Source organism: Coregonus clupeaformis, chromosome 29, assembly GCF_020615455.1.
Source record: "Coregonus clupeaformis isolate EN_2021a chromosome 29, ASM2061545v1, whole genome shotgun sequence".
NCBI classification, from domain to species: Eukaryota; Metazoa; Chordata; class Actinopteri; order Salmoniformes; family Salmonidae; genus Coregonus; species Coregonus clupeaformis.
In genome coordinates this window covers 1,192,670-1,206,298 of record NC_059220.1, presented here as the reverse complement: position 1 = coordinate 1,206,298, position 13,629 = coordinate 1,192,670, and the positions used below count along the sequence as shown (strand labels likewise).

General features: G+C 43.0%; 1 protein-coding gene across 1 annotated transcript in view; it reads right to left on the bottom strand.

The window, feature by feature from the left end:
* LOC121544558 (gamma-2-syntrophin-like) overlaps positions 1-6,303 on the bottom strand; it is a 58,114-nt gene extending 51,811 nt beyond the window's left edge. The window contains exon 1 of the mRNA XM_041854505.2: positions 6,172-6,303. Coding sequence (XP_041710439.2) covers positions 6,172-6,209 — 38 coding nt within the window. The 5' untranslated portion in view covers positions 6,210-6,303. The remainder of the gene's footprint in view (positions 1-6,171) is intronic.
* Positions 6,304-13,629: the final 7,326 nt, after the last annotated feature.

Here is a 13,629-nt window from a genome sequence, read left to right as displayed (position 1 = left end):
GGTTTGACGACGAACATGTAGTGAGGACCAGCCAACAAGAGCGTACAGGTCACAGTGGTGGGTAGTGTATGGGGCTTTGGAGACAAAACGGATGGCACTGTGATAGACTACATCCAATTTGCTGAGTAGAGTGTTGGAGGCTATTTTGTAAATGACATCGCCGAAGTCAAGGATCGGTAGGATAGTCAGTTTTACGAGGGCATGTTTGGCAGCATGAGTGAAGGAGGCTTTGTTGCGAAATAGGAAGCCGATTCTAGATTTAACTTTGGATTGGAGATTCTTTATGTGAGTCTGGAAGTTGAGTTTACAGTCTAACCAGACACCTAGATATTTGTAGTTGTCCACATACTCTAGGTCAGACCCGTCGAGAGTGGTGATTCTAGTCGGGTGGGCGGGTGCTAGCAGCGTTCGATTGAAAAGCATGCATTTAGTTTTACTAGTGTTTAAGAGCAGTTGAAGGCTACTGAAGGATTGTTGTATGGCATTGAAGCTCGTTTGGAGGTTTGTTAACACAGTGTCCAATGAAGGGCCAGATGTATACAAAATGGTGTCGTCTGCGTAGAGGTGGATCTGAGAGTCACCAGCAGCAAGAGCGACATCATTGATATACACGGAGAAAAGTGTCGGCCCAAGAATTGAACCCTGTGGCACCCCCATAGAGACTGCCATAGGTCCAGACAACAGGCCCTCCGATTTGACACACTGAACTCTATCTGAGAAGTAGTTGGTGAACCAGGCGAGGCAGTCATTTGAGAAACCAAGGCTATTTAGTCTGCCAATAAGAATGCGGTGGTTGACAGAGTCGAAAGCCTTGGCCAGGTCGATGAAGACGGCTGCACAGTACTGTCTATTATCAATCGCGGTTATAATATCGTTTAGGACCTTGAGCGTGGCTGAAGTGCACCCGTGACCAGCTCGGAAACCGGATTGCATAGCGGAGAAGGTACGGTGGTATTCGAAATGGTCGATGATCTGTTTGTTAACTTGGCTTTCGAATACTTTCGAAAGGCAGGGCAGGATGGATATAGGTCTGTAGCAGTTTGGATCTAGAGTGTCACCCCCTTTGAAGAGGGGGATGACCGCGGCAGCTTTCCAATCTCTGGGGATCTCAGACGTTATGAAAGAGAGGTTGAACAGACTAGTAATAGGGGTTGCGACAATTTCGGCGGCTAGTTTTAGGAAGAAAGGGTCCAGATTGTCTAGCCCAGCTGATTTGTAGGGGTCCAGATTTTGCAGCGCTTTCAAAACATCAGCTGTCTGAATTTGTGTGAAGGAGAAGCGGGGGGGCATGGGCAAATTGCAGCAGAGGGTGCAGAGTTGGTGGCCGGGTTAGTGGTAGCCAGATGGAAAGCATGGCCAGCTGTAGCAAAATGCTTGTTGAAATTCTCGATTATTGTAGATTTATCGGTGGTGATAGTGTTTCCTAGCCTCAGTGCAGTGGGCAGCTGGGAGGAAGTGCTCTTATTCTCCATGGACTTTACAGTGTCCCAAAACTTTTTGGAGTTAGTGCTACAGGATGCAAATTTCTGTTTGAAAAAGTTAGCCTTTGCTTTCCTGACTGCTTGTGTATATTGGTTCCTAACTTCCCTGAAAAGTTGCATATCGCGGGGGCTATTTGATGCTAATGCTGTACGCCACAGGATGTTTTTGTGCTGGTCAAGGGCAGTCAAGTCTGAGGAGAACCAGGGGCTATATCGGTTCTTAGTTCTGTATTTTTTGAATGGGGCATGTTTATTTAAGATTGAGAGGAAATTACTTTTAAGGAACAACCAGGCATCCTCTACTGACGGAATGAGATCTATATCCATCCAGGATACCTGGGCCAGGTCAATTAGGAAGGCCTCCTCGCTAAAGTGTTTTAGGGAGCGTTTGACAGTGATGAGGGGTGGTCGTTTGACCGCGGACCCGTTACGGACGCAGGCAATAAGGCAGTGATCGCTGAGATCCTGGTTGAAGACAGCTGAGGTGTATTTAGAGGGTATATTAGTCAGGATGATATCTATGAGGGTACCCATGTTTAAGGATTTAGGGTTGTACCTGGTAGGTTCGTTGATAATTTGCGTGAGGTTGAGGGCATCTAGCTTGGATTGTAGGATGGCTGGGGTATTAAGCATATCCCAATTTAGGTCACCAAGCAGTACAAACTCAGAGGATAAATGGGGGGCAATCAATTCACATATGGTGTCCAGGGCACAGCTGGGGGCTGAGGGGGGTCTGTAGCAAGCGGCAACAGTGAGAGACTTATTTCTGGAAAGGTGGATTTTTAGAAGTAGAAGCTCAAACTGTTTGGGCACAGACCTGGATAGTATGATAGAGCTCTGCAGGCTATCTCTACAGTAGATTGCAACTCCACCCCCTTTGGCAGTTCTATCTAGACGGAAAATGTTATAGTTGGGGATGGAAATTTCAGAATTTTTGGTGGCCTTCCTGAGCCAGGATTCAGACACTGCTAGAACATCAGGGTTGGCAGAGTGTGCTAACGCAGTGAATAACTCAAACTTAGGAAGTAGACTTCTGATATTTATGTGCAAGAAACCAAGACTTTTGCGATTACAGAAGTCAACAAATGATAGCTCCTGGGGAGTAGGAGTGATACTGGGGGCTACAGGGCCTGGGTTAGCCTCTACATCACCAGAGGAACAGAGGAGGACTAGAATAAGGATACGGCTAAAGGCTTTAAGAACTGGTCTTCTAGTGCATTGGGTACATAGAATAAAGGGGGCAGATTTCCGGGTGTTATAGAAAAGATTCAGGGCATTATGAACAGACAAGGATATGGAAGGATATGAGTAAAGTGGAGGTAAACCTAAGCGTTGGGTAACACTGAAAGAGATAGTATCTCTAGAGGCATCAATTGAGTCGGTCTCTGAGTGTATGGGTGGAGGGACAAAGGAGCTAACCAAGGCAGGTTTAGCTAGGCTGGGGGTCTACAGTGATATAGTACAATTAGAAATAACCGAAACAACAATAAACTAACCATGTTTGGGCTGAGGCTAAACATAAACAGGATGTAGTACCGTAAAAAGGAACAGTCCAGCAGATATCAGCTGTATAGCTGAGTTATCATAAGGTCCGGTGGTGAAGCGCTAGTGAGTAAGAGGCCACGGCTAGCGTGTGCTACGTCCGTTTTGTTGTAGCCAGCTGGTAGCGATGAATCCGGAGTTAAAGGTCCAGTGATTCAGTGATGCCGGCGGAAAAACTGATATGTTCTGGGTCGATAACGCGCAGTGCTGACTGGCCGAATATCCGGTGATCAATGTCCAGTGATTAAAATTAATCCCGCGGAAAAAAATCAAATGTTCTGGGTAAAACACTGCTAGCTGTGGCTAATAGCAAGTAGCTAGTTCAGTAGCTAGTTCAGTTTAGTGAGTAAGCGTGTGCTAACGGGCCAGGGCTAGCAGATGGATGGAATCTTCGTGGTTACGTCGTAACCACATCAGACGATTTCGTCGGCAGACCAGTCGTGTAGGATCGGCGGGGCAATACTAGGTGGTCCCGTCCGGTTGATAGAGAGGTAGATAGCCGGGAGATGGGCCTAGCTCAGGTTGATTAGCCAGACCACAGCGTCCGTTTTGTTGTAGCCAGCTGGTAGCGATGAATCCGGAGTTAAAGGTCCAGTGAATCCTTTATGTTCTGGGTCGATAACGCGCTGTGCAGACTGGCCGAATATCCGGTGATCAATGTCCAGTGATTAAAATTAATCTTGCGGAAAAAAATCCAATGTTCTGGGTGAAACACCGCTAGCACCGCTAGCTGTGGCTAATAGCAAGTAGCTAGTTAGCTGGCTAGCTAGTTTCAACTGGAGATTCTAGATTCTAGATAAAAGGTAAGTCAATAATAGAATCCGTTCCACATTGAGTGAGGCGGGTTGCAGGAAAGTATATTTTGTAGAAGGATGAAAAGTCTGATAGGGAAATATGTACGAAAAATACAAAAAAACTGGGTATTTACAGGCTATTTACAGACACACGACAGAAACAGGACTGCACTACTTCGCCATCTTGGATCCTCTCAAGCTCTGTCAGGTTGGATGGGGAGCGTCGCTGCACAGCTATTTTCAGGTCTCTCCAGAAAAGTTTGATCGTGTTCAAGTTCGGGCTCTGGCTGGGCCACTCAAGGAAATTCAGATATTTGTCCCGAAGCCACTCCTGTGTTGTCTTGTCTGTGTGCTTAGGGTCGTTGTCCTGTTGGAAGGTGAACCTTGGCCCCAGTCTGAGGTTGTCACGCCCTGGCTCTGGGGACACTTGTATGTTGAGCCAGGGTGTGCGTTTCATTTGTTTATCTAGTAGGTGCATTTCTATGTTGGCCAGATTGGTTCCCAATCAGAGGCAACGAGTGTCAGCTGGTGCTGGTTGTCTCTGATTGGGAACCATATTTATACAGGCTGTTTTCCCACAGTTGTTGTGGGATCTTGTTTCTAGTTGGTTTGTGTTAGACCGTGAACTGTCACGTTATCGTTTATGTTTATGTTGTCGGAATATCGCTAAATAAAGAGTATGTTTGCCTGCAACGCTGCGCCTGGGTCCTCTGTTCCCGACGATCGTGACAGAGGTCCTGAGCGCTCAAGGTTCTCTCTGTACTTTGCTCCGTTCATCTTTCCCTCGATCCTGACTAGTCTCCCAGTCCCTGCCGCTGAAAAACATCCCCACAGCATGATGCTGCCACCCCCATGCTTCACCGTAGGGATGGTGCCAGGTTTTCTCCAGACGTAACGCTTGGCATTCAGGCCAAAGAGTTCAATCTTGGTTTCATCAGACCAGAGAATCTTGTTTCTCATGGTCTGAGAGTCCTTTAGGTGCCTTTTGGGAAACTGCAAGGGAGCTGTCATGTGCCTTTTACTGAGGAGTGGCTTCCGTCTGGCCACTCTACCATAAAGGCCTGATTGGTGGAGTGCTGGAGAGATGGCTGTCCTTCTGGAAGGTTCTCCCATCTCCACAGAGGAACTCTGGAGCTCTGTCAGAGTGACCATCGGGTTCTTGGTCACCTCCCTGACCAAGGCCCTTCTCCCCCGATTGCTCAGTTTAGCAGTGCGGCCAGCTCTACTTCCATTTAAGAATGGTGGAGGCCACTGTGTTCATGGGGACCTTCAATGTTTTCAATGACCTCCAGAGCGCTTTAATTCATTTTAGAATAAGGCTGTAACAAAAGTGGAATAAGGGAAGGGGTCTGAATACTTCCCGAATGCCCTGTATATGGACACTGTTTAGTGCCAAATATAAGGGGTTAAATACGTGAAGAAGAAGAAAACACAAAAACATTGGTTTCCTCATCTTTCTTATATCTCTCAGATAGCACAGACACTCTCAGAACAAACTTCCTTTGGATTTTTATGGGGTACTATCTGTTGTTCTATGTAGTGAATCTGTTACTAAATGCCTTTGAATAGGCTAATAGTAGTAAGGCCCAAAATAGTGTTTAATCAAATAATTGCTATATATTTCTTGGATACTTCAAGGGGTCTTAAAATTCTGAACCAAATAGCTAAATCCTTAGTATGACCTTCTTAAAACAATTCCATATAGCTTATGTACGTACTTGAATGACCTCAGCTCAGCCTATCAGAAAACCCGGGAAGATCCATCTTGCCACGGTTCAGCCAAAGGCTCATTATAGATTAGTAGAACAGATACATATTTATAAAACATGTTAACAGACCCAACGAAAAAATTGTCCAGCCCATCTGGCATTTGCCAGAATTGCCAGACGGCCAATCCGCCCCTGCTTCTTATAGAGTCATTTTAGAGACTTTCAATGCAATATATTAAAGCAATTGTACACAAGAGGGCGTGGGTTGTGACTTTTTTAGCAGGTACGACACGAAGCATATAAGCTAAAGCTACTATACTAAACCTAAATGTGAATCACATCTTTCATATGCCCATTATATCTAACTAAAGCTATCGTAAGCTATACACATCAGTGTCAGGATGTGAAAAGCTTGAGCCAGCTGAGGTCTCGTCATCATCAGGGATAGGTATTAATGTGAACGGAACTGAAGTCACTTCAGGTCACCTTCAATGAACGCTGAGTAACAGGAGCACAAATATATTTGCACACAAATACCAGTTTGAGTTTAAAGTGTTAGTTATGTGTGCCTGGTTAAGCCAAATATGGGCAAACCCACTTTTTGCGCCCACCCCCCTAATGTCAAGGTAAAGCCTAAGTACTTACATTGAATTGTGGGTCACCCCCTCTCGTACAAACCACATCCAGCTTCTGTATGGTTAACACCTCTTTTGTCAGCTTTAGACGGACATCATAAGTGTTACTGGTCTCCTTGTTATACAGCAGGGCAATTCCAGATTTTGTCTGTTGAGATAGATAGAAAGAAGAAAAAATATACATTTTACCTGCCTGAGTTACTGTCTTGCTATAGTGGCCTTGTTCTATCACTAACAACAGGAGCTCAAAGAGATGCTTCACAAAAAAAAATGATTTTCTATTTCTTTGACACTTTTTTTTTTTTTTTTCTTTCCCTCTTGTGTTTTTACTTCTGTTCACATGATATCCTCCATGGATTCTTTCTACGCCTTCTTTTTTTCGTTCCATCTCTTGCTTTTGCCCTAATGGGCTAGGAGAAAAAAATGCAAGGATGATGAAAAATGAACGGAATGCACATTCACAGGCAAATTATTTTTTATCTTTGAGCGCTGTCTTTTTTACTAAAGCTCCACTCAGGTATTATCGGATTTGATCAGAGGTAAAACAGGTACAACTAAACAATACGTTTGATTTAAAATAATGCTTGCCTATGCAGCGTTTTTGTAGAAGCGCTAAGTACAATACAGTGCATTCGGAAAGTATTCAGACCTCTTGACTTTTTCCACATTTTGTTACAGCCTTCTTCTAAAATGGATTAAATAAATAAAAATCCTCACGCAATATTCCATAATTACAAACTGAAAACAGGTTTCTAGAAATGTTAGCAAATTTATTAAAAATAAAAAAACGAATAATGATTTACATAAGTATTCAGACCCTTTGCTATGAGACTCGAAATTGAGCTCAGGTGCATCCTGTTTCCATTGATCATCCTTGAGATGTTTCTACAACTTGGTTGCAGTCCAAGTTGTGGTAAATTCAATTGATTGGACATGATTTGGAAAGGCACACACCTGTCTATATAAGGTCCCACAGTTGACAGTGCATGTCAGAGCAAAAACCAAGCCATGAGTTCAAAGGAATTGTCTGTAGAGCTCCGAGACAGGATTGTGTCGAGGCACAGATGTGGGGAAGGATACAAAAAAATGTCTGCAGCGTTGAAGGTCCCCAAGAACACAGTGGCCTCCATCATTCTTAAACAAAATAAGTTTGGAACCACCAAGACTCTTCCTAGAGTAAAAAGGGCCTTGGTCAGGGAGGTGACCAAGAGCCCGATGGTCACTCTGACAGAGCTCCAGAGTTCCTCTGTGGAGATATGAGAAGCTTCCAGAAGGACAACCATCTCTGCAGCACTCCACCAATCAGGCCTTTATGGTAGAGTGGCCAGATTGAAGCCATATTTCTATAAACCTGTTTTTGCTTTGTCATTACGGGGTATTGTGTGTAGATTGATGAGGGGAAAAAACGATTTAAATCAATTTTAGAATAAGGCTGTAACGTGACAAAATGTGGAAAAAGTCAAGGGGGTCTGAATACCTTCCGAATGCACTGTATTTTCTCCAGTGAAGACTTCCCAAGAACTTTACAAGAGGGCCATCACGTCTGCCTTAGAGGAGCCAAAACCCTCAAGAAAACAACAGCACAGAGCACCCTGTCAATCATTCACCCTGGTTTTAATGTCTATGGTTCTCACAGACTGGCCTCAAAGACTAGACGTAACATAGCAAACGTACATTTGTGTGCTGAAATAAGTATGATGTTAAAGCGACCAAGTTAAGTTACAATTGTGTAAAAACATAATACTTCAAAAAAAAATCCAAGACTATATCTTGTAGAAAAGTTAAAAAGCCTTTATTCAATACCCACTAAACTAAAGCCTTTTAAACTTTTCCACAAGAGATAGTGCCTTGGATTTGTTAAAGTATGATGTTTAAAAAAAAATCCAAGGCACTATCTCTTGTTACACAGCTGCAACTTCATTTGGTCGCTATAAGTTATACCCTGTTCTCCAATGAGCACCTCTCTTTGTCTTCATACTTGATGCCAAAGCAGCGCTCCCTCTTTTTTGCATTTTTTTTAATAGTATGATGTTACGATTGGTATGGTTACATAAGACAGAATGTTACTTAAGGAAAAAAATGGAAGGAGGGGGGATGGTCAGGAAGGACGAGTGGGCCTAACATGCGAACGTCTAGCAACCCAAAGGTTGTGTGTTCGAATCCCATCACGGACAACTTCAGCATTTTAGCAACTTTTAAACTACTTTACTACTCGTTTAGCTATTTTGCAACTACTTAGCATGTTAGCTAACCCCTTCCCTTAACCCTTTAACCTAACTCATAACCCTAGCTTTAACCCTAACCTTAACCCTAACCACTAACCCTAACGCCTAACCATAACCCTAACCTTAACCACTAATCCTAACCCCTAGCCTAGCTAACGTTAGCCACTTAGCCACCTAGCTAGCGTTAGCCACAACAAATTGGAATTCGTAACATACCATACGTATTGTAATTGGTAAGATATCGTAAGATATCATACGATATGGATGATGGACATCCACAAATGAATACATACCATACGAAACGTAACATATAATAAATAATTTTGAGTGTCACAGATTTACGGTTACTATGAGTCCAGGTTGGTTCACAACAAAGATGTAGTTGTACTGAAGCCTGTCTTCACTTCACACATCACAAGACCCAGTACCCAGAACCCTGGTGGTGGGAGAAGAGAGACATGGCATGCACTCTGCCTTCCCATCATGTCAGAGCTCTCCGTCATGTACTTGTGTTTTTTCATCTTCCCTTCTGAGAGGGGGGGTTCTCAACTGCAGGTGATAATAAAAAAAAATGGTGTTATATTATTTAGGTTTTCAAACGTTTTGTTGAACTTTTAGGTTTTCAACCACATGCTACTTCATCAGAATCAACTTCACGTAAAAGTCTTATCCAAATCTCAATTATTTAGAATTGCAAAAATATACTTCTAATCAAAATCTCTGTTAATGCCACTTGTGTTTTCAGGAAACTCAATAAGCTTTCTCATAGAGCAGCAGCATCCATTCCTTGACTCTATAAGGTACTATGTTTGATTCCCATACCGCTTTAGGAAGTAGATGGGATGTAATCTCTTGATAGCACGAACGTTTGATCCATGCCTCTTTTAAAGTTGGAGAGAAGGGTCCAATTCTTTTTCAAAGACAGTTTGGAATTTAGGTCATGCATTTTCCCATGACTTCCAGAAGGAGAGAACTAATTTATTATTCAAAGTTTTATGTAGAGACTAAGGGAAAACCCATCTGGACACAACACAATAATTATATCTGGCATTATATCTCTAGGGGATGCAGATGGGGTGAAAAGAAAGCGCAAATTGCATCTTGGCATCTTATTAGTGCAATTAGCCAATGACTGCAAATAATATCTACCTAATGGGGTTTTCCCTACGTTTGTCCTTGGATGTTTTTGGGTAGTAATGTACTACCAAACATGATGTTAACATGCCCGAAACACCTACCCATTAAAAACCACAGGAAAGTGGATCAGTGCCATAATGACACCATTGTGTGTGAAAGGGTAACTGAATGGACACTAAGAACACTGCCACAATCTGTACAAATAAATAAGTATACATTTATGAATTAATTAATAAAGTTCTCACCCCAATATAAACAGATTTTATAATAATAATTTGGTGGGTGCTTATATTTGTTCCTTTTTCACATGTGTAGAAGTGCGTATTAACACGCATGTGTACATTGGAAATTTGTTTTTTGCATATCCCAACTCCCTCTGAGTCACCATTGTCCCTGGAGCAATTATAATTAAGTGCCTTGCTCAAGGGCACATCGACAGATTGTTCACATTGTCGGCATGGGGATTCGAACTAGGGACCTTTTGGTTACTGGCTCAACGATCTTACCAAAGGCTACAATAACAAAATTATGAACTGGGAGGAAGCAGAACTGGACGGTGAAAGAAAACATACTGTACATTCAATATTCATGACTTTCAGGATTCATGGTAACACTGGTCTTGTGAGTCTTATTTTGACATAGAACTCATCTCTTCTGGTAAACAGTCCCACACTAGTGTCACAAATGAACACAGTGTTGGATAAATCTTTCAAATAACGTATTATTTCTATGAACTGTTTATGTAAGATGTCTTAAATGATTATGCATTATGGGGCAGCTCATTAGGGTAAATACAGTAACACTTTATTTTACAGACCACTACTTAGAACATTTCTTAGAAATTACTTATAAAAAATGCTAATGACCTAATAACTGCACAGTAATTACAATTCCTTTTACAAAAACCTCACCATGTTCCATTTGGTTCCAGCCTACCAATTGTTTTGAATTATTTTGAAAAATTCCATAATTACAGAATACAAAATGATTATGGGGTTCAAGTTTAGTGGGAGAGCCCCTTTAAAACAGAACTGGAGTACAGTTCATAGCAGTGATCACATAGAGTATAATGGAACAAGTGTGAGAACAATAATTATCCTACTATAGAGACTATTGTGACGCGTACTGAGTATATGAAGAGGCAGGACGCAGACGCAGGAATGAACAAGGTCAAGGTTGACTTAACAATGAGCAAGATAAATAACAAAGAGCGAGTAAACGACACGAAGCTAAACAATCACACACAACATCATCCGGAACAGTCCAGGGCTAAATAGGGGTGGTGATGAGATGATGAGGTGCAGGTGCGCTGGAGGGTGATTAGGGTGCGTTGGGTTTCCATTCCTGTGTTTGCCGAGGTGGTGCGCTCAGACCGGATAATCAGAGCGCCGGAGGGGAGCAACGGGAGGAGACGTGACAGATTGTGGAAACGGGAGGAGACGTGACACCTATTCCCTATACGTACAGTGCCTTCGGAAAGCATTCAGACCCCTTGACTTTTTCCACATTTTGTTACGTTACAGCCTTATTCTAAAATTGATTATATTGTTTTTTTCCACGTCATCAATCTACACACAATACCCCATAATGACAAAGCAAAAACTTGTTTTTATAAACTTTAGCAAATATATAAAAAAAAAAACGAAATATCACATTTACATAAGTATTCAGACTCTTTACTCAGTACTTTGTCAAGCACCTTTGGCAGCGATTACAGCCTCGAGTCTTCTTGGGTATGACGCTACAAGCTTGGCACACCTGTATTTGGGGAGTTCCTCCCATTCCTCTCTGTAGATCCTCTCAAGCTCTGTCAGGTTGGATGGGGAGCGTCGCTGCACAGCTATTTTCAGGTCTCTCCAGTGATGTTCGATCGGGTTCAAGTCCGGGCTCTGGCTGGGCCACTCAAGGACATTCAGAGACTTGTCCTGAAGCCACTTTTGCGTTGTCTTGGTTGTGTGCTTAGGGTCGTTGTCCTGTTGGAAGGTGAACCCCAGTCTGAGGTCCTGAGCACTCTGGAGCAGGTTTTCATCAAGGATCTCTCTGTACTTTGCTCCATTCATCTTTGCCTCGATCCTGACTAGTCTCCCTGACTAAGGCCCTTCTCCCGCGATTACTCAGTTTGGCCGGGCGGCCAGCTCCAGGAAGAGTCTTGGTGGTTCCAAACTTATTCCATTTAAGAATGATGGAGGCCACTGTGTTCTTGGGGACCTTCAATGCTGCAGAAATGTTTTGGTACCCTTCCCCAGATCTGTGCCCCGGCACAATCCTGTCTCGGAGCTCTACGGACAATTCCTTCGACCTCATGGCTTGGTTTTTGCTCTGACATGCACTGTCAACTGTGGGACCTTTATATAGACAAGTGTGTGCCTTTCCAAATCATGTCCAATCAATTTAAATTACCACAGGTGGACTCTAATCAAGTTGTCGAAACATCTCAAGGATGATCAATGGAAACAGGATGCACCTGAGCTAAATTTCAAGTCTCATTGCAAAGGTTCTGAATACTTATGTAAATTAGGGTATTTCTGTTTTCTATTTTTAATAGTTTTCGCTTTGATATTATGGGGTATTATGTGTAGATTATGTGTACCTAGCAGGAGGTAAGCTTGGCTTCTTATATGGTGTTGAGTAAAGCTTAAACCATGTATTTAGATTGTAGGTAGGTATTGTAGTTAGGTATTGTAGGTAGTTTACTTAGGTAGTTATTGTAGGTTATTGTAGGTAATTATTGTAGGTAAGTATTGTATTCGGCGGAGCCCGGCGAAGCACGAGGCTAGCTAACCCACTACCTGGACCAACAAAGCTAGCTAGCTAGCGGGTAGCTACTGGTAACTTTTAGCAACTGTGGATAGTTGTTTCCAATGTTATTTCACGCTTAAGAGTACCTGTAATTAAGCCAGCTAGCTACCTACCATTCAGCTGTTTTTCTAACCTCATTATGCGAGGCATTAACGTTAGGTAGTTAGTAGCTACTGTACTTAATTACAGCTACTGATTGCAGAAGACCAATGTCTTCTTGTCTGCCACCCAGACAGCTGGCGTCGGGTAAGTTTGGCTTTATACATAGCTTGGGCTTTGTCGAGTAAGGCTTAAACTATGTATTTAGATTGTAGTTAGGTATTATAGGTAGGCATCGTGGGCTGTATATTATTAGGTATTATAGGTAGGCATCGTGGGCTGTTGTGGGTAGTTATTGTAGGTTAGCATTGTATTCGGCGGTGCCGGATGTAGCACGGTTAGCTAGCTAGCTAACTCACCTCCTGGACTAGCTGGCGAGTAGCTATTAGCAACGGTAGCAACTAAATACAATATCCTTTTAGCCAGCTACATTTGTTCGCAGCGCTGCCGTTTTTCAAACAAAGTCAACACAGCAGCCATTGCTAGCTAGCCAACACGACCAGCTAGCTGTACTGTAGCAGCTAAATACAATATATTTGTGCTAGCTAGCCAACGTTTAATTATTGCTGCGTTATGAAAGGAACTAGACACGGACACGAATTATCTGTTTGGTAGTTTGTTGTAACCAAGTATTGGTGCTAAACTGTGTGTTATTGGATGCTAGCATGCTAGTTAGCTATAGCGTCATAGTTAGCTAGCTGAATAAAGTAAGTTGAGTCTATTCCTTGAAACATTGAACCGCTGTAGTTCACAACAATTCTAATTTCTAAAGTGGAAGTTGGGAGAGTTTTATTCGGGTGGTTCAGTGAAACAATTATAGTTTCTGGGGTGAAGTTGGGAGAGTTATATTTGGGAGTTTTGGTTTTTACTCTCTCCTTTCCCAGATGTTTAGTTCATTTCATTCCGATCGCCTCGGCATTATTGTAGCCATTTGCTACAGCCTGTCAACTATGCCTCTGCCTATCCCTGTTCTCTCCTCTCCGCACAGGCTACACAAACGCCTCACACCGCGTGGCTGCTGCCTCTCTAACCTGGTGGTCCCTGCACGCACCCCACACCTGGAGTTCCAGGTCTCAGGCAGCCTCTGGAACTGCCGTTCTGCTGCCAACAAGGCTGACTTCATCCCAGCCTATGCTACCCTCCAGTCCCTCGACTTCCTGGCGCTGACAGAAACATGGATTACCACTGAAAACACTGCTACTCCTACT